The sequence below is a fragment of the Rhea pennata genome, chromosome 1 (genome assembly GCF_028389875.1).
Source record: "Rhea pennata isolate bPtePen1 chromosome 1, bPtePen1.pri, whole genome shotgun sequence".
Classification (NCBI taxonomy): domain Eukaryota; kingdom Metazoa; phylum Chordata; class Aves; order Rheiformes; family Rheidae; genus Rhea; species Rhea pennata.
In genome coordinates this window covers 87,914,383-87,939,244 of record NC_084663.1, presented here as the reverse complement: position 1 = coordinate 87,939,244, position 24,862 = coordinate 87,914,383, and the positions used below count along the sequence as shown (strand labels likewise).

General features: G+C 40.4%; 1 protein-coding gene across 1 annotated transcript in view; it reads right to left on the bottom strand.

Moving 5' to 3' along the window:
- Window positions 1-5,361: 5,361 nt before the first annotated feature.
- Window positions 5,362-24,862, bottom strand: part of USF3 (upstream transcription factor family member 3) — a 30,563-nt gene continuing 11,062 nt past the window's right edge. The window contains exons 2-6 of the mRNA XM_062571562.1: window positions 20,667-20,731; window positions 18,271-18,299; window positions 15,920-16,002; window positions 13,689-13,785; window positions 5,362-12,409 (exon numbers count right to left, since the gene is read on the bottom strand). Coding sequence (XP_062427546.1) covers window positions 5,952-12,409; window positions 13,689-13,785; window positions 15,920-16,002; window positions 18,271-18,299; window positions 20,667-20,713 — 6,714 coding nt within the window. The 5' untranslated portion in view covers window positions 20,714-20,731 and the 3' untranslated portion in view covers window positions 5,362-5,951. The remainder of the gene's footprint in view (window positions 12,410-13,688; window positions 13,786-15,919; window positions 16,003-18,270; window positions 18,300-20,666; window positions 20,732-24,862) is intronic.

The following is a 24,862-nucleotide window of genomic DNA, read 5'->3' as shown; positions in this document are numbered from 1 at the left end:
AATGCCTCTTTTAATATATATATTTTAATACAAAAATTAGCCGCCAAAGTAAAGGCCAGCCCTCTGAAACCAGAGCAAGCTATTCTTCCGGATTTATCATTTAAAAACAGGCATCAGCAAATAATAAATGGCTTTGGTGGGACAAGCGTAACTAAGCGCATACTATTAGCAGAGAGAAGATGGCTGTGTAAGGTACGTTCTTTTACCAGTTCATAGACTAATTTGCTCTTGACGCAGCCAGTGGGGATAAGGGGCTGGTGCTCTGAAGCCTCAGCGTTACGCTGCGGAGCACAAGGCAGCTTCCACACGGGCGGAAAAGCTGCCATATGCCTGGCCGTAGGTCTGCACCGGCGCTCTTGGCCCTGTAACTGCCAGGGGCACTGGATCAGCAGCAGCAGGCGAGGCGAGTATTAGTAGAAAACTTAAGTTTAGCTGAAGATACAGAGAGAGCTCTATCACCGTAGTGAACCAGACAGACTGGAACAATTTGGTGTAAACAGGTTCAATTCTACGCTGTCTTCCCACGTCAAAGAGAGCGCATTATTAAGGTGGCAAGCTTGAAAATTATTTGGGGAATGGAGGAAGCGATCACAGCTATTGACACACTAGGCTACGCTTAATCATCCAGCAACAGGTCACAGGACAAGTCTGTGACAAAGTCCTTGTGCCAGGACTGCACAAGCACCTCTGCATAAGGTGAAAAGACATCAGGGGCTTGAAATTAATGAAATAATTCCTCACTGGAAATGCCCTTTGCAGTTGCCCTGCCAAACGATTTAGGTTTTCTGCAACTGAATTACAGTCATGAATCACAGCAGCAGCAGCGGCGCAGCTTTAAAGTGCAGTAGGGAATCTGTGCAAAATTCAGGAGGCTCTACACTAGCACAGCATGTTTTTTTTCCAGAGATGTGCTCTCCCCACTGGACATCAGAGTAGGGACTGGAGCAGAGAACAGGAGCTAGAAAACAGATTACAGTATGGCTCTGACACAGGCTCAAATCACTTCATTTCTAAGTTTCTGTAGCTGCTATTAACTGAGCTCATCTTTCATGCTCTCTCTCTCCCCCTCCCCAAGAAAACCCACACACATGTCGATACTTTACTATTTTATTGCCTGCTTTCAGCTTCTGCTAATTTTGCTCTTATTTTCCTAGGTTTCTTAAAGGATTAATCAAGAATTAAACTAAAATACCTGCAATTTAGCCCTGTACCCGTTTGTTACTGTTTGCTGGAGTTGCTTCTGACAAGCTGAACGCTTCAGATGCGCAATTCTTATCAACTGTGGCAGTCCCACTCTAAGGTAGCTCTGAGCGTTTAATTTCTATTACTGATTTTGCCAGTGAACAGTACTGTGTATTTTTTCCTTTCCTTTCTTCAAAAACAAAATAAAACACTCAGTGTAGGTAACCTCCAAAAAAGTATTATGGAACCACAAAAGAGAAAATTGCATTCCACAAAATCTTTCCTCAAATATACCTTTAAAAACAAACAAACTTGCCAGGTAATTCTTAGGAGAAAAAGGATACCAAGTTGTTAGTACCATAGAGGTATGATGAAGAAAATGTATTTGCTTGTAGCAGTCTTACTATAACAAACTAAACAGAATTATTTGATCTGCAAAACTTAAAGAAACTCCTTTTCCAAGAGTTTCCCCTCTCCCCAAAGCATACAGTGGGGTAAGGTGAGCCTTGCTTAAGGTCTTCTCATCAACTTGCCACCTAAACACAACAGTTTCAATGCTAGGGGAAAAAAGAAAAAAAAAAGAGAAAAAAAAAAAGAAAGAGAGAGAGACGTAACTGTTTCCACTCGATCCCAGACTGGGAGCTGAGGTCTTGGAAATAACCAGCAGCCAAGAGCAGCTGAAACAACTTCTTCTACAGAATTAATGCGAGACACTGAGTCACGGCCTTGTCAAAGCAGAGTTTACAGTTAAGAAGAAAACCCAGAACAATGTTGCCATTAGAAACTAGCAAAAAACACCTAACAAACATCTAATTTCCCCTCTCTTGACAGGAAAGAGCCAGGCCATCAATTGTTCCTCTTCAACACATACGAGCACAAACGTGTAAGAGACTGCAGCCTGTGACAAACTCACAAATCACTCAGACCAGGGTACCTGGCCAGATTTAGCATTTAAAGACCAGCTCAAACAGTCAATTTACCAAGAGAATACACACCTGAGCCAATTTTTCTTTAACTGGGCTAAACAGCAGTTTGCAGTACAACGTTACTGCCATTCTGGAATAAATAATATCATTTGGAGAAATGCAGCTCTCAAAGATAATTAGGACCAAGAAGACAGAGTTTCATTCTGTATTTTTGCCTTAAAGCAGATAAGGTGGGAAACTTTAGGTATTATAAAGCATATGTTCTGAAGTAATCCCATAAATAAGAAAAGCCTAGATGTCTTCCCAAAACTGCCAGTCATTCCTCAAAGTGAGCAATGGCTTCCCTTTGAAAGAGAGGCTGCTTTTTTCAGACCAAGTTATCACTATACCCATAAGCCAGGCTAAGCAAAATAGCTGTTTTTACTTTTTACTCAAGAATAAGTCTAGTGTACAACAGAAGGCCACCTAGCCCACCTTCCTTACAGAATAAGCAGCTCCACTGTTAAGCTTTCCGAAGGTTTTAACATGTCTTCCTATTTTTCTTTTCATATTAGTCTTTCTGATCCCACACACATGACATCAGGATGATTTAGCATCATTTATGGCAGCAGTATGTGGTTGAACTTCAACAGAAATTGCCATGATCACAAAGGGTAAAGAAATGGTATTTCTTCTTCCTGGATTTGTTACTTTTACAGAAAATCTTGAGAAGGAGCATAAAGTGGACTGGTAATTACAAGGGAATTACCATACCTTGGAACAGCAATGGAAGATACACTCCTCTAGAAAAGACTATGGCTTGCATGGTAATTGCTTTTGAGCCATACACTGCAAGAAGGTGCAGTTCCTGCAAAATTACATTCTCTTTCTATCTCTAAAATGCCCATATTGTGATTACCTGCACTACAGGTATTCTGTGAAATGAGTTACTATTTCTGATTATTTTTGTAAGCAGAAAAGGGGGCATATGAAAGTAACTAACAAAGTTACTGCCTGTTACCATACATCAGCTCAGAAAATGAGTCACAACATATAGTAATAATAATAAAAAAAACCACAGCCAATGTCTTCTACTGTGAATACTCTGGATCACATTTAACCTTGATACACCACTGAAATCAATATTGAAATCAATACAAAAGAATAACTATATCCATATAAGCTCACAAACTCACTCCAGTTTTCAAAGATACTGTGTGGCGTTTTCCCAACACTGGAAACTAATGTGGTAATACACGAATGCCTGGAATGATGAGCAGGATTTACATTTTTATAGAATGATTTATAAACTAGGGCTTAATTTTCCAGTATTTTTTCTTGAAAACTAAATATACTTTTCCAGAAAGAATAATGCCATTAAAAAAAAAAGAAGGATAACTGTTCTGCATTCCTCCGAGAGGTGAAGGTACTATTCATACACACTGAACAGTACAGGTGCTGGTTCTCTCCTCCTGTCCTTACCATCCAGAACCAATGAAGGTATCCAATGTTATGAAAATCATTCTGCTAGCTGAGACAGTCCATTTGGGATCTACAGCATTAGAAAAATCAATTGGATCTAAGAGTCTGACTAGAGGAAAATCAAACCTGCTGTTTGCTCAGAGTTGAGGACTAGCAGCCATTCCTAACCCTACTATTTTGCATAGGCCAAATGCTGCCATGTTGGCACTAAGTATACTCTGACAGCCCGTTTTACAGTCAAACACAGAAAAGCACACTTGCTTTGAAATGAAATAAATAGTCCATCTATTATTTTTAATAAATAAGGAAAATCAAAGCACCACTTAAATTTAGTGTCCTAAAGATACCCTCCATTTGACTCAGAAAACAATTCCCACTTTGAGATAGAATCATTTTACTCAGCTTTGCAGGAAAGCATCACACCCCAGGTAATATTAACAATGGAGACATCCTCAGGATGGACTACAGTCATACCCCAGCTCTTACTTACGCTAAAGTCTCTTCACTTTCCTGGAACAGCATAACAACAAGACCTAGCAAAATAAAATAAAATAAAATAAAAGGGCCATTGAGCTATGAAAAAAAACTTCCAACCTTCCAACCTCTTTGTGGGTCCGGCTCTTGGAGATGGAAGAATATCTTTCTTTCTGCCTTTCCAAAAAACAAAAACCTATAAAACAGTGAATTGCTTCATAAAGAAGATAAGATATGCCCTCCCTATACTACACACCTGAAGAGAAGCACTAGGGAGGGATGTGTTACAGCTCCCAGAGCAGCAACAGGATGCACTGGGAAGCAATACACCAGGTTTCTAAGTTTGCCCTGAGCACAGAAGAGGCCACAGAGCAATTCCAGCCACTCCTCCTTCCCAGCTGTATCAGCTGGGCAAAGGAGGACTGCATACAAGCAACCCTGAAGTTACTATGTTACTTAAAGAAGAAGATCTGGAATGGTATTTCCAATCATAAAAACAAAAGACAAAAACAAAACAAAAACATATTTCTGCCTTGTTTCAAGAAAAAAATCACAATGCAGAAGCCATTAAATAAATAAAACTTATGCAGTTCTTCCCTTTCCTTTAAAAGAAACGGGACCAAAATCTGTCAAAGTACTGGAGACTTAAACTAGCCCACACACATTCACTGTCTCTTGCACACATACAAACCCATTTCCCCTCCCTCATCATGCTCAAATCGCAATGTCTTCCTGGTATGCAAATGTTTCAGTCTGAACATATTCTTGTTCCTCCTCCACCCACAATCATATGGGCTTAGATAAAAGGTGCTATTCAAGTGCAAGGTACTGATATTAAATTAGGCCCTTATGCCGTTAGCAATGTTAAGCAGCAACTGCGCCCACGAGAAACCCCATTAATTTCTGTGGCATGCCATAAGCCCAGTACTCTTGTGCTGTCTGGTACAACAGAGGGCTTTCAATCAAAGAAACTAGGAAGTTGGTGTTTGAGCATGAGTCAAAGAAAAGGAGAGGGGGAAGAGAAAGAACTTAAAAAGGTGCTAAACAAGGTACAAAAAATACCCTGAGGTAACTTGCAGCATATGAACAATGAAATGGCAACAAATACAACTGCTGGGTCTCTGCTGACTGCACTGGGAGTGCTAAGTTCCATGAAAACGTTGACAAACTGCAGCACTAAATGATGCCATTGGTAAAACAGATTCAAACAAAATTCTTCTTAGAAACTGAAAGTCATATCTTAAAGGAATCTGAATTCTCTAAAAGAGTATTTTTAATTGCTGACCATGGAGATACACAGTATTTTTTTTCCAGGTAAAGTCAGCTTTAAGTCAAGTGTATGTGACAGGCTTCAAATAGACAAAAAACTGCACAACAAATGTCTTTATCAATTAACGCCGGATTAACACAGACTTGACTTGTATTGAGTCTCCTGAAGATATTTTACAAAGGAAAAGATAAACCCAAGCCTCTTCAAGTTCATCTTAGCTTCAGGTGAATTCATTAGGATGAAAACGAAATCTTTAACATTTTTTTTTCTGTCTCCCATACGGATGCTTTCACTTCTGTCTCTATATACAAGTATTACTGAGGGTGGCAATTACCCTGGAACAATCAGACATCAAACTTGAATGTTGCAAAATCAACAATCAATATTTGCACAGCTCTAAATGTTGCATTCTTACCGTTTACCAGTAAGTAAGCATTGCTATAGGCACTGGTGCTTTAAAGTTAGTAAGGTGGATGGAAATACAGTGTGTATATAAATATGAAAGTATTCATATACATACATATAGGCAAATAAACAGTGACACTATGAATGGTCTCTTCAGGGATGCCAGCAAGATCCACTTTGTCTTTCTTAAGTACATAAACAATTTGTCAGACTGGAAGTCGGTCTATGAGTTTTCATACAGCTGAACTGCAATCATGACCTAGAATATGGCTTATATTGTGGGCAGGTCGGTTTGAGGACTGCTTGGAAGAATCGGAAGCAGATGTGTTTGCAATCGAAAGCAAAGGCGACATTGCTGAACCATCTGGAGGAAGAGCTGTGGCTATCTCTGGAAACAGAGATGTCAAGTTAAAATTGGATAAGTGTGACGTATTGGTCATGTGCATCGGTGGCATATCTGGAAGCAAAGGAAAACTTGGCTGAGCAAAACCGACAGGCCTGGGAGGAGACAAGATGGATCCAAAGCGATTGTTCAAACTTCCACTGCTCGGCTTCTCTGTGCTTGGATTAGGAAACATTTGGTTGGGAAAGTAAGGGATAGAAATGTCATTGGAAAGACTAGGATGGGCAGGGGAATAAGGTGGATAGAAGGACGGCAGAGTATTTTGAGGATCTACTGGGATTAAAGCTGGTGTCCGAGTGGCACTAGGCTGAGTAACCGGTGGAATGAAAGATGCGTTGGCATTTATTGGGGGATTCATGCCACCCTCTGGAATAAAAGGGAATCCGAAATTCTGAGAGAGAGTGTGCTGGTCAGTGGCAGCATTATCATTAGACACTTGTGGACCATCAGACATAAAACGGACAATGCTTCCTCTTTTTTCTATTGCAGACTGTTGGCGCCCGAGTATCATACTGCCACTGGTAGACAGGGGAAGATGGGGAAGACTTGGGTCAAAAACATTTCCATGTCTTTGATTTCCAGATCGATTCCTTTCAGGCTGACGGATTTTAGAACCTCCGTTATCTTGCAGAGGATGCCTTGACCTCTGAGTAACTGAAGAATTTGGTTGACGAACAGAAGGTTGCCCTTGGTCAGCATTTCCATGAGAAACCGCAGGATGGGGGTGAGCTGGCCTCACCACTCCATGCATGTTGCTAGAAACAGGCGTATTCATGTGGCTCTTTGTTCCATGACTGTCTGTCATTCTCATGGGATTGGACTTCTGCACAGAAATGTTTGGGCTTGTATTTCGACCCTGAATATCTCCTGAGGAAGAAGAACTTGAAAAGGGAATATTTAAAGAATTGTTCCTTGTGTTAATTGTACCGATAGACATGTCACAGCTTTCCCTATTCTGACCATCGCCATCTCTTCGGATGTGGACACTTTCTCGTGCTGAAGGACAGTTATATTCAATTGTGGAGGAGGCGCCACACTGAGTACTCCTTTGATGTTCTGAGATTGATCTTTGGCTTCCACTAACTTGATCTCCAAGGTGAGGGGCAAGTAAACTCTGCATAAAACTTTGGTGGCATGTATTTTCATTTTCCCTCGGTGGAAGAGAATTTCCTGTTGGAATACCCTGAACGGGCGGATAGGGTAATCTCTTCTGTCTTTCTATGGGAGGCCCAGGATTTTGACTGATTCGAAATGCTTGCGATTGCATGCCCCTGAGAGATGATACAGAATTACCAATTTCACTGTTTCTTGAGGCCTGTACATCAAAATTGCCTGTTGGTTGTTGACTGGGTCCAGCTGACTTAAATGTCTGACAATCAGAGAGCCGTTGCACATCTGAGCCAACTGTATGATCGACAGATATACGGCCCTGCATGTTATGAAGGACCAACCCTTTATTTCTAGAAACATCAAGGTAGCTTCTCATTTCAAGCTGGTCAGAAACTCGAGGGCCTTGAAGAGATATTCCTATTCTTTGTTCTGAATTAGATGGTGTCTTCCCAATGAGTGCCTCAGCAGAGTAGCTAGAAACTCGATTTCTTTCCTGCCTGTGCGGAGTGCACGTCATATCTGATGGTCTGGTTACGATACTTGCCTGGGACACCATTTGTTGCTCTAAGCCCCTTGAGGTCATGAGTCTCTGCATCTGATTATGCCCTGACACATGTTCGGAAGCTGAACCTTGCTGTCTGCTGCTGACATCTTGTTGCTGTTGATGCATAATATCCTGATTTATGTGGCTCTGAGGGTGGTTATGATGGTTTCTGCTTGTCACAGGATTTTCACAGTTCTTTTCAGCCTGGGAACCTCCAAAGTGCTGCTGCATCTGCTGCTGCAGTTGCTGGTGGTGAGGATGAGGCTGGCCACTTTTTTGCCGCGTCTGATCACTTCCGTGGTGTTTTTGCTGTAGAGAAAGTTGTGTGGCTTGGTTTCCCTGGACAAGATTTCGTTTCTTTTGCATTTGTACCTCCTGCTGTATTGTTCGTTGTTGGTGTACGCTGTGAGGTTGAGAGTGGACTGAATTTTCCCCATGAGTGACATGACGCTGCAGCTGATACAAGTGATGCCTCTCTCTTAACTGTCCAGCCTGCTGTTGCTTTAAGAATGGATGATTACTATGAAGATGAGATATACCTTGAGCAGGAACATGCTGAATAGGCTGCAAGTGCTGCCCTGTCTGGCCTTGCTGCTCTGAAATTGAAGGTTGAGAACTGCACTGAACTTCAGTTTGCCTCAGAGCTGATGCTACAAAGTTGCTGTTTGATGGGAATAACCTATTAAGGCCATCAGCGTGTCCTTGATTGCTCACTGATGCCACTGAATTGGATGAATTAGGAGGAATCTGGCTGACTAGCATCTGTGTTTGATCAGCAACACCCTCTGGTGTTCGGTTCATCAATGCCATCCCTTCAAGCCTTATGGACGTTGTCTGGCACTGCTTTTGCCTCTTTGCTGTAGAGAGCAGAAGGTCATCCTGAACAGCCCGTTTGGCAGAGTCTTTGCGACCTTCATGATTTTGTTGCTTTAAGTGCGACTCCTGCAGCTGGGGAGCCTGCATGGTGTTTGTCCTAATAGCATTCAGTTGTTCCTGAGCATACTCATTCATCATAGCTGGTCCAGGAGACTGATTTACGTATGAACTAGATGGAATAGAAAGACATACAGTTGCAGGAACACTTGCTGGCTCTGAAGGCTGGGATAAATTTGAGCAACTCACAAGGGGATGGACAACATGACTCTGGTGTATTAGATTATTTACACTTAAACTGGTTACGTTTGGTGACTGGGACACTGAAATCTGCAAAGAAGTGTTTGGTGTTTCCACAGCTCCTACAGAACAGCTTGTTTTTTCAACTTGCCTATCAACATTTGTTTGTACTGTATCCTGAGCAGTGAACTTGTTTGGTGCTGTTTCTAGTTGACCTGTACTGTTTTCTTTCACTGCTTGTGGCTTATAAGGCTGTTGCTCTTTCTCCAAGGGTGCAACATCACCTGCTTTAGAAACAGCTTCCCTCATGTTAACTTGTATTCCTCCTCCACCTTTCTCAAGGTTTACCTGGTCAAAAATGGCTCTTGCTGCAAGAGCTACAATGTCAGTTTGTTCTGAAAAAGTGCAGCTATTACATGTATTTGTTGATGTGCTGCTAGTAATATCTTCTCTAGTGGTATCTGGCAACATAGATGCAACTGAGAACCCTCGACTGCTGCCAGAGCTAGTTGACATTGGCGAGTCTGCCTGCCTGCTAGTAATAAGGGAAGCACCAGCTACCTCCTGATCAGAAATGCAGGAATGATGCTGGGAAAGAGCATCACTTTCTGTGTTCATTAACAAGAGTTGCTGTTTCTGAGGCAGATCAACATTCGAATTCACTGATTTAGAGTTTTCTGTGGGAAAATTAGAATGCTCCTCATGAACTGAAAAAGAAGAGGTTTTTTCCACGGCTGTTCTTTCTTTTGTGAGATCAGACAGCATTTTGGTTAGACCTTGTCCCTCTAACAAGTCTGTGTCTTGCATTTCAATTGAAGAATCTTGCTCAGTGTTGCAGGACTCTGAAATTGTCCCTGCATCAGAAGTATGATCTGCTGTGGTGCTTTGTGCCGCTGATGTCCCAGCAACCTGAGAATTTGTCACATGTGCTTCAGTAAGAGAGGGCGTTAAGGTGCTGGGGGTTTCACAGGGTTTGGAAGACTCTGGCAACACAGAGTCGGGTGGTGGATTGTTGGGAGATCTCCGTGCTTCCTGGAGAGGAGCAGCATCTTTGGCAGTCGGCAGGATCAGTGCTAACTGTTCTGACATCACCGACTCAAGCGGTGAAGAACTGGGTATCTCTGCTGAACTCAGCCCTGGCACACAGCAGGATCCCATAGTCTGTTCAGAGCTCACAGTCTCTTTGGAATGATAGTCAGAAATGCTTACACCACTTGATGCTACCACAGTACCTGCCTGCGACGTAGGTAAAGTTTGGGATACTGCTGGCGTGCTTTCGAGCAACCCCTCACCATTTGAATGCTTGACTACAGTTTCCACAGTAGCACAATCAACCTTTCCTGCATTTTTGCAAGGAACTACTGGACCAGACACTTTACTGCCGACTGCTAAGTGTTTTTTTGTAGTTGGCTTTTTGTTTGTCCTTTTTGATTTTGTAGTAGATGACAAACCAGTAGCAGCTTTTTTAGGGGAAGCATTTATTGGATTAGATGCATTAGTTAATACAGAACCTTCTGAAGATACTGAAGATGCTGCAGAAGTTGTTAACGACACACAGTTAACTGTGGCTATCTGGTTATTGACCGTTGTTGGATTGGTAGGGTGGCTGAGAGATAAATGTAAACAGCTTTGTCCAGCCATTTGTGATATGCTTTGATTGAGGTTAGCTAAAGCACCAAATGTATTGAGGGCAACATTGGTATTTGGATCTTCGCTGGTCGTAGGTTGAATAATTTGCATAGGGGCTTGATTTGAAGCTCCAGATGAAGACATTACAGGTTGCAATGCAAACAGCTGCCCATTTAATGAGATAGTCTGAGGATGCTGTTGATTTGACACTGTAACTGAAAATGCTTGTGTAGAGCTAGAAGATGGCAGAGATGATGGCCTCGGTAATATATGGACAAGATGTTTCCCTCCAAAAGTCTGTGGTAGAGGGGCATTTTGTACAGAACTGCTGGAGTTTGTGACTGGAGTAGGCCCATTCATGGGAACTCTTACAGAAGCAGAAGGCTGCGCAGAGAGGAGGGGAAGAGGATTCTGGTTAGCAGCTTGTATAATTACAATCTGCTGACTAACGTTTTGGCTAGGAACTTCTGCTCTCACAATTGGAGGGCACGGAGCAGTGTTTGGAGGCTGGAGAATTATGACATTCTGGTTAGCTGGTGCTCCTGTAACAGCTGACCCAACAGGCTGAGCCATCTGAATCACCTGCATAGCTGAATTCAATGGAAGGATATTTCCTGCAGCCTGAGTTTTAACCTGTGGCTGACTGATTAATGGCTGCATAGGTAAGGATGGGCACGAGGGCAAGGTCACAACAATTTGTTCAGCTGCCTGCCCATCTCCATGCAGAGAAGTGCTCCAACTGATGCTTGTAGTCAAAGGTCTGCTATGAGCAGAAGATATGGTACCAGCACCATTAACTGGCTCATTTAATAGTGCAGTCATTATACTGGACGGTGTTTGGCTTAGTGGCTGAACAGTATTTCCTGCTAGCTGCAAAGTTGTCCATGTCGTCTGCGTATTTCCAGCTGAAGGCATCCGTGTAAGGCTACTCATGTTTTTCAGATCTGAACTGCCAACACCTGAAGAGCCCGAGAAAGACCAGCAGTTCTCTAGGGGACTGGCAGGCAGAGTGCTTATTGCAGTTACAGCCTTAACTCCTTCTACTGCAGAAGTCGTAGCACTGCTTAAGTCTCTATTTTTGAGGACATTTACAGAAGAAAAACTATCTGCTGTAGACAGTCTCATAGGTGGCATACAACCTGCATCAGTGTTTGAAATTACACCACTTTCTGGCAATTCATTCCTAGAACTGTGTGCTTTTGAACAGGTCTCATTCACCTGTTGAACTTGAAAGGCTTCAGTGGAGGTACTAGGAGGAATGCTGACGCCCTGCGGGACCGTTTTCTTGGTTAATTTAGTGCCTTCCTGATCATTTTTACTTTTGGGGAGATTCTGATCATTCTGTGGTGTATTACTTGAAGAACACTGTAGTCCTTGATCTGTTCCGGAGCGAGAAACGTTCTGTGAGCTGACAGGAGCAGTACCAAGCACTCCTCGCTCGTTCTCTGCTGTGGAAAGCTCAATAACATTTCCTGCTACAACTGGCTGAGTAGACGACAGTGGAGAAACTGTAGTTTGAGACCATGGCTTGTTTTCTGTAGGGTAAATACCAGAAATTGTCACAGGAGTCACTAGGCTGCAAGTTCTCTGGACTGGAACAACATTGGCTGTTTGCTTTTGTAAATTATGACCAACATTAAATGTTATTCCCTGGACAGATGCTCCCTGGTTATTTCCATTGGGCTGACTCCCATTTGAATAGACAATGATGTTTTTCTGAACCTGATCACTGGGAATAACAACTGAGACCTTTGCATTTTTGAGATTCCCTTTCCAGTGGATTGTAGGATCATCATACAGACAAATATCATTTGCTTTCAGCAATTCAATGTATCTCCCATTTTCCTTCTGGAGTTCATCCAGCTGTTTCCGTAGTTTTTTTATCTCTTCAGCTACAAAACAGTGAAAACATTCCATTACATCAACACCAGTGCAAATACTAGGTAACATTACATAGAATTTTTTCTCCAAATTATATGGCAGTACTGAGATAAATTGTTGATCATGTATGCTCTCTTCAAATGGTTAAGGCCTAAACATAAATGAACACTCTTGATAAACCTCTCTACTGAGCAGGAAAGTGAATGAACCTCACAGACTGCTAAATCACCAGTAGTCAGATATATCAAATTATTTATTATTTAAATTATTTAATTATATTATTAATTATTAATATTTTATTTATTTAGAAAAAATATACACATATACATGCATATATATACTCACATAGATGTGTGTGTGTGTGTGTGTATATATATATAAAGACTAAATCAGATGAAACTGGTCTAATTTTTTAGTGACAAAAGGAAAGATAAGCACATTAATTTATCTTTCTCCTTTCCCTGACCCTCTGTAAGCACTGTTTTTATTTAACTAATGATCTCATGGCTTTCCAGGACACTTAATTTTCATTACATATAGAAGTGATGTGCAAATTAAATACAAAAACACTTATGTAAAGCCACAAAAGTTGGCAATGTACTTGGAGATAGCTCACCTAACAAAAAAAGTCACCTAGCTTTTTCAAAGCAAGTGCATGGATGAAATAAAAATGAACTGCTTAGAATTCCATTCGATAGGGAGAAAGAAAAATCATAAGCGATAATGTTACCTATGAGTTCATTTCTGTCATTCCTCCATATTACTACATTTCTGTGCATCTGTTCAGTAAGATTTAATATGATGCATTTTGTTTTTTTTAAATATGCTATTATCACTTCTGAAGTATTTAACGGGAAAAATAGCTCTGTGCATGAAGGAACCCCACAATTTCAGTGAAAAACACCTGACAAGTTTGTTAGAAATTATTCTGGTCATTACAACTTTTGACAGCAGGTACTCAGGCAGTCAAGCAGAGTAAATCAGGGTGGAGTCTACCAGATGATTTTGTACTTGAAAGCTCTTTAATTACTGTATATCATAACATGACTGCTTCAGCATCTCATAGTTATGTGCAAGAATATGCACCCGGGCATTTTCTTTAGCTTCCTGTTTTCAGGTTACTCTAAGCAGCTATATTTTCTCTGTATGTGTATAATGTCTTGGGATTCCTAAAGTTTGTTATCAAGAGAAAATAAGAGCTCCTGGCTTTTTTATTAGTCAATACTAACACACACACAGTATAAATAAATGACAGAAATTCTAGAACCTCCAATGGAAGTATTTACTTACCCTGCTCGCTGTTCCCTCCGTTTAACAGAAGTTCATCATTCTGTCTTTTCATTTCTGTTATATACTTAAAGGCCTGATCCAGGATCATGTTCTTGCTCTTTAAAATAAAATATATATAAAATTAGGAGAAAGATCTGTCACTGACAGACCCATTAATGATGCTTCTGATCATAGAATCAGTAAGGTTGGAAGGGACCTCTGGAGATCTAGTCCAACCTCCCTGCTCAGTAGGGTCACCTACAGCATGTTAGACAGGGTTGCATCCAGATGGGCTTTGAATATCTCCAGAGAAGGAGACCCCACAACCTATCTGCGCAACCTCCTCCAGTGCTCTGTCACTCTCACAGTGAAGAAATTCCCCCTCACGTTCAGGCGGAACTTCCTGTGCTTCAGTTTCTGCCCACTGCCTCTTGTCTGCTCACATGGGACAACTGAAAAGAGTTTGTCCCCATCTCCTTGACACCCTCCCTTCAGGTACTTTGTACACATTGACAAGATCCCCCCCTCAGTCTTCTCTTCCCCAGGCTGAAGAGGCCCAGCTCTCGCAGTTGTTCCGCATAGGGCAGATGCTCCAGCCCTCTGACCATCTTCATAGCCCTACGCTGGACTCTCTCCAGTAGCTCCATGTGTCTCTTGTACTGGGGAGCCCAGAACTTGACACAGTACTCCAGATATCAAATAGTCTTCATTTTAAAAGATATGCTAATTTAAACGATTCTACAAATGTTGCTTTTTAAATGAACTACAGGTTTCATAAGTGACGCTGACCCTAAATGCAATGAGTTTCTATGAAATAAAAGTTTCAATGCAGAAGCTATCATTTTCTGATACCAAAAGCTAGATAATAAGCCATGGACCCCAAAAATAGCAAGCATCATTGCCTGCTGAACAGCCTAATATTTGTGTCCACTAGAAAACATATATGTCACAATAAACCTATACATCACATCCTGACTGGACATGGTACATGGGCAACCTGCTCTAGCTGACCCTGCCTGAGCAGAGGAGCTGGACCAGATAATCTCCAGAGGCCCCTTTCAACCACAACTGTTCTATGATGACATGAAATTACCAGGATATTGCTTTGTAAAAGTTTTATCTGGAAAGAAACCAACGTGGAAGAATTATTCAGACAGATTTATGAATGATTTTGAAACTAATTTACTGGATAATTTAGGAAGAGGAAATACTTTGTAATGCCCACCATATTCCTTTTATGAAGCTATACTTGCTAAACTTATTGTTTCCTCATTTTTTTCTTGTTCTACTATTCTCCAGGAACTGCTAGTGATAGACTAATCTCTGCTGTAAACTATTCTGTCTTGAAGACGACAGCTTCGAGGCACCAGCCTCAAACCACTTGCCTTGTTTCATTTTTCATGAGCACACTGCCTTGCTTGTTCCTATTGCCATTATTGACATGGTGAATTGCTTTCATCAGATTATACAAAAGACTATAAAAATAAGTGTGTGCTCTGTTCTGTTTAAATCTTGGGACATTAAGTGATTATCAGAAAAGGGTAGAGAAGGGTTTAGGAGAAACACCTGAAAAACAATCTTGCTTAACTCACAGGTTTCATCACTCAAGCATCATACAGACTACATTCAACACCATCCATAGAAAACAACCTGACAAACAGGAGCTGCACAATCTAACTGGCAACACACTGGTAAGATCCACCAGAATGGTCTGCCACCCTTTTCACAGAGAAAAGGGCAAACAGCTATTTGGTCAACACAACAGGGTAGACACCAGCTGAGATAGGAGTTATAATTTCTGTTGTTACTAACATTCAGCCACGCTTGATGCAAACTTTGGAAGACTGAATCAAATCCACAGGCAGACATCAGCAAGCTGACCAGGTCATTAGAGGCAAGTTAGTCTATCTAGCACCCGATCCAAAGTATCACACACATGAACTAAGGAGAAAGTCAGTTGCATGTCTAACTCATACTCTCATTTTTTCAGCAGTGGTATGGAGCACCTTCAGATAAGCAGCTCAACATCTATGTAATTACATTCATATGGCTCTGCATTTCCAGTAGGCAATTCTACTGCAAATAATTTTTGTAATATGGTTAACGACCAAGATTTCTGAGCATATGAATTCAGACAGTTTTGCCTTCTGCATGAGACAAGTATCAAAACAAGTAATTACACTTCTGTGGACACGGATACGTGTGCAAGCATTTTACAAGAAGTTTCTATGTACATCTGAATGGACACTTACCTGCTTAAGGGCTGGAGAACAGGGAATAAGTTCTCCAATTCTGTTTATTCCAGCATTTATTTTCTTCTTTCGATGTCTCTCCACTAAGCAAAAATAACACGGACTGTGTCATCTGGCTGGGCAAATCAGCACAACAGCAGCATAACTAGTACCAATCTTCGTGCTCATAAATACATTATTTTACGAGCTATCAAAATCCTTATTAATTTGAGAGGAAAAAGTTTCCTCAGTTATCGAAGTAATATTCAATAGAATTAACATCTATTTAGAAAAGAAGGGGTGTTGAGGAAAGGAGTTTGTGGAAAAGGAAAGTTATTACTACTGAAAATTCAGGTTTTATAATGTTTTCCAGACGAAGTTTATGAAACTTTTTTCAAAAGGCAAATAAAGATTATACTCATTTTAAACATACAAAAAGCAAATAGACCAAGATTATGTAAAGAATGAGTTGCAGATTTGGGAATGAAATCAGGGTCTCTTAACTCCTAATGCTAAGGAGCATTAGTTAAGTTGAGCTATGGTGCTAAGTTAGCACCAAAAGAGAAAGAGTTTAGATTCTATACATTTTCGATCTCCATTTTAAATCTGTATTGATGCAACAGCTAACACAGAATATAATTGAAGTTCTAGATACATGGAGCAGCTAATACAGAATATAGTTGAAGCTCTAGGTATATGAACATCTTTATGTTCAATGGCTTTCATTGTTTTGCAAGGTCTAATTCTGACTAGGAGTAAAGAAAATATTTAATAAGCAATATTTCCAGTGAATTACCTCTTGGAGAAGATCAGAAAATGCTCAATGTATAGTCCTCCAGTGACATGATCAGCCTGTTCACAACACCTAAGCACTGGCACAGAGGGTTTACACTAAACAAGTCTGGGCAGATCTGAAAAACCTTCCAGCATGTTTTTTTCCAGCTATTGTTAGTCCCTAGTTCTTCCACTAGAGTCAGCTTCTTTCAAATACAGTTCTGTCTTGCGTAGTTTTTTTGTTTGTTTGTTTTTGTTTTTGTTATTATTGACTGAGGTGCTTTTTGATTCCATGCAAAGCAAAACTGCCAGATGCCTTTTTCCCCAAGAGCCTGCATAAAGTTCTGCCATGACTCTGTGAAGATTCAAATCAACATATCATGCATTGCTATGACTATTGCCTCGAGTTTCGTGTAGGCAGGCCTGCTTTGGGCAAACAGTGGTCTACATCTACTGTATTCCTTCCTGAAGAGCGCATGGATTTAATTTACCCTCCCCCCTTCTTTTTTTCAGTAGTCTGTCATTTCAGGTTACATTTTTCAAACTACTAAAGTATTTTTGAAATTTCAGGACAGGCTAGAGGTGTTCAGAGAGGCAGGCATAAATACACAAAACACTATTCAAACACAGCAAGACGTCTCTTTTGCAAGAAACTTAATCTAAAACAGAAAGACAAGGCCTAGTACATAAGCACTTTGGAAAGCTATCAGCAAAAGGAAAAGATGAACTGAAAATCAGAACAAGTTCGGAAAAAAGAGATTTGATTGGATTATTTCCTAATACTTCTTGATCCTCAAGATATTGGCCAAACGCTTGGCACAACTCTACAAACATTATATTCCACAGTCTTCACACGAAAACTACTTGGTATTTTTTCCAGTCAGTCTGTAGCACAGTTTAATGACAGAAAAACTGGATTTGAGTTCTTGGGATAAACTAGGTCAAACCTATCAGACTCTTCCCATATCTCTCTTTCTGCTGTTACTTATTAAATGCCATTAAAGCTGGAAATAAAAAGAAAAGACTATACACTGCAGGAGAGAAGCAAGTCCTACAACATATAAATCACATTCACATAGAATTTGTGGGAAGACAGCATCCACATGGATGCCTGAAGGGACAGGCCAGGAATATTTCCAACCCAGGAAAACTCTGAAGCTCTTGGGTCAGATACCCATCTCTGTTTTGCTCAAGTATTTACTCCTTTATTAAAAAAAAAAGGGGGGAGGCTGGATATTTGTGTGTGGATGACTGTGCATTTATCTTCCTTAAGAATTGAACAGAATTGAAATTGTTTACCTCTAAGTTTACTAGTAATGATAAGACAGGAGACATGGTCACACTTTCAAACTTGGACATGTTACTGTAACCTTGTATTGTGGAAACCAGCAAACTAGAGCCCAGTCAGGAAGCCATTCCATAAAGATGTTCTGTGCAAGACTACAGAAAAAGTTGAGTAGGGTTTTTTCTTTTTTTCCTTTACCGTAACGAGCTCTTATGAAGGGACCTTCTCCATGCAAAGTATGTTTTCAATAGTTCAAAAAAAAAAAAAATCTATGCTCATTTCCCTGTCAAACAACAAAACATAACGTTCCTACCTGCGTTGTGTGTCTCCCGGTTTTTCTTTCTGTGAAAGGTAAAAGGAAAATAGTTAAGTGAAACAGAAGGAAAAACTTTATATAGATAATTAAAAAAAAATTTTGTTCATTTACAGTTAATTTTTTTTAATCCTACATTCTGCTCTGTGAATAGGAACACACAAGTAATACTTATAAGGATTCTTATTAGACACCAGTATTAAACAGTTTCCAAAATAATTCATTAATTTTCAGACTTAAATCAATTCCAGCTTAATAATGCATAGCCTAATATTCCATTCGAGTATTGCTACATATTTATAGGGGCAGAGGTGGAATTTTCTTATGTTTTTCTTCAGCGCTACATATTATAATATACAATGTTCAGGCCTTGGTACTATACAATTCCAGGCCTTTGCTACTACCATAATAGAGAAAATTATAGAAAATACAAACAAACAAACAAAAAACCCTCCTTTTTGAGCAGCAAGACAGTTAATCCTTTATTTGAAATGTTACTTTTACATTCCATGGGTCACCAAAACAGTAAAAAGATTACCATACAGTTTCTTGCAGATATGTTAACCATCAAAGATCATATCTGCTGGTATCAAACACGCTTCCTTTGCTTGATAAATCAGAATTACTATTTCTCTGCAGTTCTTCTTTACTGCCTCTAAATTTGGTCTAGATATACTTTGAGGGTATGGCAGTTGACTCTGTTTTCACATGTTTTTCTGGGATTTCTGGACCAATGGTAACCAGGTCAGAATCACTCTGTAATGCCTACAATTGCTTTGCTGGAAGATGATAAATCCCATGTGCCTACTCTACATATACAAACCAAATGTAGTGCACACACGTATTGAGTCAAATACTCTTGGAAAGTACAACAAAGCAAAGCATATATTCTCTAGTAAAATAAATATTCCAAAAAAAAAGGTATTTCAAAAGATTCCTCTCTAAGACCATCCTCTCAGACTAGACAGCTAGAGCATGCAACAGGTGAAGTAGTACCTTCCGCTCTTAATTTCCCTTGTTAAAGCAGAAACCAGATATAACAAGGAATCTGAAGTGAAAAAGGAATACAAGATACATTGGATGGATTGCATTGGATACAAAGATGACTACTGCAATTACTATGGGACATGTATCCTTTATGCTCTGAGTTGACATATATTCATTTCTGGTGACTCACAGAGAGGAATGTTCATCTAGAGTAACTCAGACAACGATTACAGGACACTGCTGTCACTGCAAGTGGCCAGCTCTAGAGACATGACTAAATAACAATGCTTAAAGATAAACATCTTTAGAGTCAAATAAATGTCAACTGAAGCTTGCACATTTGTTATACAAATGTTCAAGAAGTGATGAATCTTCTGTTTACTATAAATCTGTGCCAACAGAATCAGAACACATGCAAGTAATTGTTTAAGAATGGTTCCTTATTTTACGGTAAACTGCAGTTCTCCCACTCATATGCAAGACACATATCTGTCAGTTTTAAATGATTGTATATTCTACATATACAGAAGAACATAAGGGCTGAAGAGATCCTGCTGCTCTTTGTCTCTGTTACCAATATAGAATCAAAAAAATTCCATTAGTGCAGAAAGAAAGAATGAACTGCAAAATCCATGACGACTTTGAAAACAACAATTTCTGTAGGGCAAATAAATGTTCTTGCTGCACTTTTGTAGTCGTAAATCCTATCCTATATAGTCAGCTAACATCAAATGGATGTTAACATTTTAACATTTTTTATTTCACTAGGGAGTAAAGGAATGTCCTATCAAATCAGGTATTAGATCAACAGGCTACTACAAAGGAGAGTGAAAAAAAAGGGAAAAGTATGTAAAAAGCATGTAATGAGCTCCAAGTCACTTTGTTACAGATGTTGGCTATAGGATTCAATCTCAAGATGTATTTTTCATTCCAGCAGTGATTTGAGAAATGAGATCTAAATCCCACTGTGATTTGAGAAAAAGATCTATATTATCCCAATAAAATGAGTTAATTTTTCCTTTGTTTGGTTGTTTATTTTACACAAAACCTGGTATCTACAAGGAGTCTCTTTAATAGAGGCTGCACACTAACCTCGGTGGAAATACAGTCTCACAGAAATCTAAGTAGTCTACGTAATAATCAAAGAATCGCATTTGCTAGGTTGCCAAGGAAGACACATCTTAGACTGGCAAATAATTCAGTATGGAGAGGGGAAGAAAGAGAGGTAGCTTTGCAACCAGAATTCCCAAACTTTTGAATCAACCATAGTCAGCTCTCAGAATTTCATTTTAATAGCCCTTCTTGTCAAATCTTTAACTAGAAACTTTATTAATGCAATATATCACAGGCTGCAGAACTACAAAATAGGCTGGTCAACACATTTCAGTCCTTTTGCCGTAGAGACTCACCGGTGTTGCTTCTTAGTGGGTGTCTCGTTCTCCGTCATCTCTGGCATGGTTTCAGAGAAGAGAGCCTGAAGAAAGTTGAGAAAGGAATTAATGACTTCTGCACTCTTCCCAATTTTTAGCACATGGCATTTGTTGCATCATTTGGCCTTTGACTGCAAGGACAGAGCCATATTTTAATGTACCTAAAAATCCATCACTCTAATACAGGATGACTAGTCATGTGAGCATTAAAAAATGGAAGTACATTACCTATAGGGGTGCTATATGAATCCCTGTTGTGTATGATGAATTGGTTTCCATCACCTTTACTTTAAATAAAAAACAAATATAACTCCAACAACTTAAAAAAATAATCATACGATATAATTTTCTTTCTTGTTTTTTTTTAAATAGGAAGAGGTACAGCTGAGCACTTTGTTCTTTTTCATCAGCAATTCCTAGTTAAGTATGTATTCAGTTCCCAGTCTTAAATAAAATGTGAATACTACGCAAAATACAAGTAACAATGAGGGCAATTTATTAAACACAAATTTACAGTGCTATTGATGTAGCAAGTTATAGGACTTGCTTGTTATTGAACTGATGTACAGCTTAAAATGACTAAAGATGATACCCTATATTCTCAGATAGATAAAATGCAGTTAAAAAAAGTTACAAAATAGAGCCATATGCAAGGGCCTACTAAGTTGCAACTAACTTTTCCTCAGCTTGAGCATATAAGCAGCCTGCATTCACGCAAACAAAAAAAATATGAAACAAGGAATTAGAAGATGAGATTAAGTCAATGATGGCTGAATATATATCTACTAAAGGAATGTGTTTTAGAGACCAAGGAACATGAAGTAAACCGTAGGTGACAGCAGAAAAAAAAATCTATTTTTGGTATGGCTGAGGTTTGTATTTAGTTTCATGTTTCTGCTTGTTCTCTTACCCACCAACCTGCTATTGCAACTCTTCACATGGACCCTCAGACTTCTTGAGGCTTCATCTCTCCCTGGCTCCTCCTGAAGAGCTCATCAGCTTCTATTAGCAGCCTTCTTATCTTTAGTGGGTTTTTTGATTGTTTTTTTGTTTTACTGTAAGGAAGTTGGGGCGGATTTTAATACAACTTTCAACATCAAGCAATTCTTAATATAAACTAAGCCTAACAGTACTGACACTGACATTAAAAATTAGAAAAAACAGTTTCCCTGTGAACCAGAAAGCCAGCCATCTACAGAGCTCCCAATGCATTGAAGCATGCACTTCAGAAAGGGGTGTGTATGCACGTGTGCTTAAAGCTACCGGAAACTGTTACTGTGCCAGAATAGCACCAAGATGTTGCTCTCCAGTCTTTACAATCTAAAAGTTTAATTAAACGCAGTGCTCTCAATCAGTGAAGATTAACTGGGAAAAAACATTTAAGAGCCGATGCTGCTTAATGACTCTACCCTTTATTTAAGCACTGTATTTACGGGAACAGATACAGAGGCAATGCTGGCAGCTTAGGAAGTAAAACAAACAGGCAATATCCTGCAAACAGATCCAGCTCGGGGAACTCAAAAGTACATGAAAATTTCAGGAACATAATTCAGCTACTCCATCTGACACAACAGTGTTCAAGCCATCATGAACTTGCACAGAATCACAGAACGGTTGAGGATGGAAGTGACTTCTGGAGATCATCTAGTCCATCCCTCTCCAGGGATCCACCTGCACCCAGGCAGGCTTTGAGTATCTCCAGAGAAGGAGACTCCACAACCTCTCTGCGTAACCTCTTCCACTGCTCCGTCACTCTCTCAGTGAAGAAATTCCCCCTCATGTTCAGGCAGAACTTCCTGTGCTTCAATTTTTGCCGACTGCCTCTTGTCCGGTCACATGGGACAACTGGAAAAAGTTTAGTCCCATCCCCTTGACACCCTCCCTTCAGGTACTTGTACACACTGACGAGATCTCCCGTCAGTCTTCTCTTCTCCAGGCTAAACAGGCCCAGCTCTCACAGCCCTCTGATCATCTTCGTAGCCCTGCGCTGGACTCTGCAGTAGCTCCATGTCTCTCTTGTGCTGGGGAGCCCAGAACTGGACACAGTACTCGAGATGAGGCCTCACCAGGGCTGAGTAGAGGGGCAGGATCACCTCCCTCGACCTGCTGGCAACAGTCTTCCCAATGCACCCAAGGATACCATTGGCTTTCCTGGCCACAAGGGCACAGTTCTGGCTCATGGTCAGTTTGCTGTCTACCAGCACTCCCAGGTCCTTCTCTGCAGAGCTGCTCTCCAGAAGGTCAGCCCCCAGCCTGTACTGGTGCCTAGGGTTATTTTTCCCCAGGTGCAGGACTCTGCACTTGCCCTTGCTGAAGTTCATGAGTGTCCTCTCTGCCCAACTCTCCAGCCTGTCCAGGTCTCTCTGAATGTCAGCACAACCCTCAGGTGTTTCAGCCACTCCTCCCAGCTTGGTAACATCAGCAGACTTGCTGAGGAAGCACTCTGTCCCCTCATCCAGGTCATTGATGAAGTAGTTGAACAGGATGGGACCCAGTACTGAGCCCTGGGGAACCACACTAGCCACAGGCCTCCAACTGGACTCCACGCCACTGATGACGACCCTCTGAGCTCTGCCTTTGAACCAGCTCTCAGTCCACCTCCTTGTCTATTCATCTAACCACACTTCCTGAGCTTGGCTAGCACATGTTATGGAAGACAGTGTCAAAAGCCTTGCTTTTGACAGAATCATCTCCAAGTCAAGTTACCATGCTACACCAATTCACTAATGCTACACATAGCTATCTGAAACACAACCACCAGAAATTTCCCTAGCTTATCAATGTGAGCACTTCACTCCATAAATTATGAAAAGAATTGATTCAATTAATCTCTTATTGTGGGAGAAAGTAGTAGTGCAACTTCAGCACTGTACTTCGCTCTCTTATAAATTACCTTGCAATATTCCATTTTAAAACCAGATTTCTCCTCCTTTAAATAGCATCCATTTAGTTTAATTTACTAATAATTTTACTTTTTTTGCATGGAGTAAGACTAGCCCAGTTGGTATCTTAGGTCCTTCTAGTTACTGAAGATTCAGAACTCTGAAAGACAGAAGAGCCAGTTCCGCATGAAGGCATCTCTAACTTCTAATCTCCTGTGCTTGGATGATGATGGTCAGTGGTACTTCTTCACATAGATTCTAGCTGTTCTCACTATGTCAGATATGGCAGTATTGAATGATGAAGAGATTAGCTGGAACAGTTTAGAAAATTTGTAATTCTGATTACAAAAACAGTAAGTCTGGTTAGAATAAATGGATTAGATGCCAGACATCTTTTACAGTACTAGCAATTGAAGAGAAGCACACATACCTTGAGAGACTGAGGTTAGCACCCCTCATTTCAGAGTGTTTTTTTTTTTTTTTTTTTTTTTTTTTTTTTTTTTTTTAAGGCTGTGCTACAAGCAGCAGAGCAGAACTGCTGCCATTAAGACTATCAGCAAAGATGTAAGAAAGCAGAGTAGCCAACAGGTAACGCTACTTTCTTGTAATTCATCATTAAGACAGTACCTTGTCTATCAGGTAAACCAGCTATTCAAAAGTGCAAAGGGGTCATTTAATGTAGAATATACAGTACTGTTTTTATGTATCAGGGTAAGGAAATAAGCAAAAATCCTACACCCCCAAAGCAGATGCACACATCCTAACTCCACTCGCATCTTCCTACCCATGGCCTGGATCATGTCCACATTTGCATCTTCTCTGCGCCTCAAGTCAGCATAGCCACTTCTTCCCACATACAGGGGCTCTTTGTACTCCGATACGCTAGCTCCCTCTTCTGACCAGAGCCTGTGCTTCCTCAACTCAACCCATTCCCAACATCCCTACCTCCTCAAGCCAAGGTCTACACATTTCTTGCATTGCCTTACTTCTTCTGGAGAGAATGCCTCAAACAATACAGCAATATAACACTGGGAAGACAGGCAGGGTCTCAGTGGGAGTTTGTGCTGAACCTTTAATAATAAACTTTTAACTCTTTCTTTGATCCTGAGAAAATGCAAAGGTAATAGGTAAAGACTCAGTATGTCCCAATGTCTTAAAAAAAACAAACAAACAAACAAACAAAAAAAAAAAACACTGAAGTCAGTAAGGCTCTCCCTAGTGATGTCACTGCCTGCACAAGCCAGGCCAAGCAGATGCTACCACACTGTCTATAATCAAGTCATAAGCAACTTT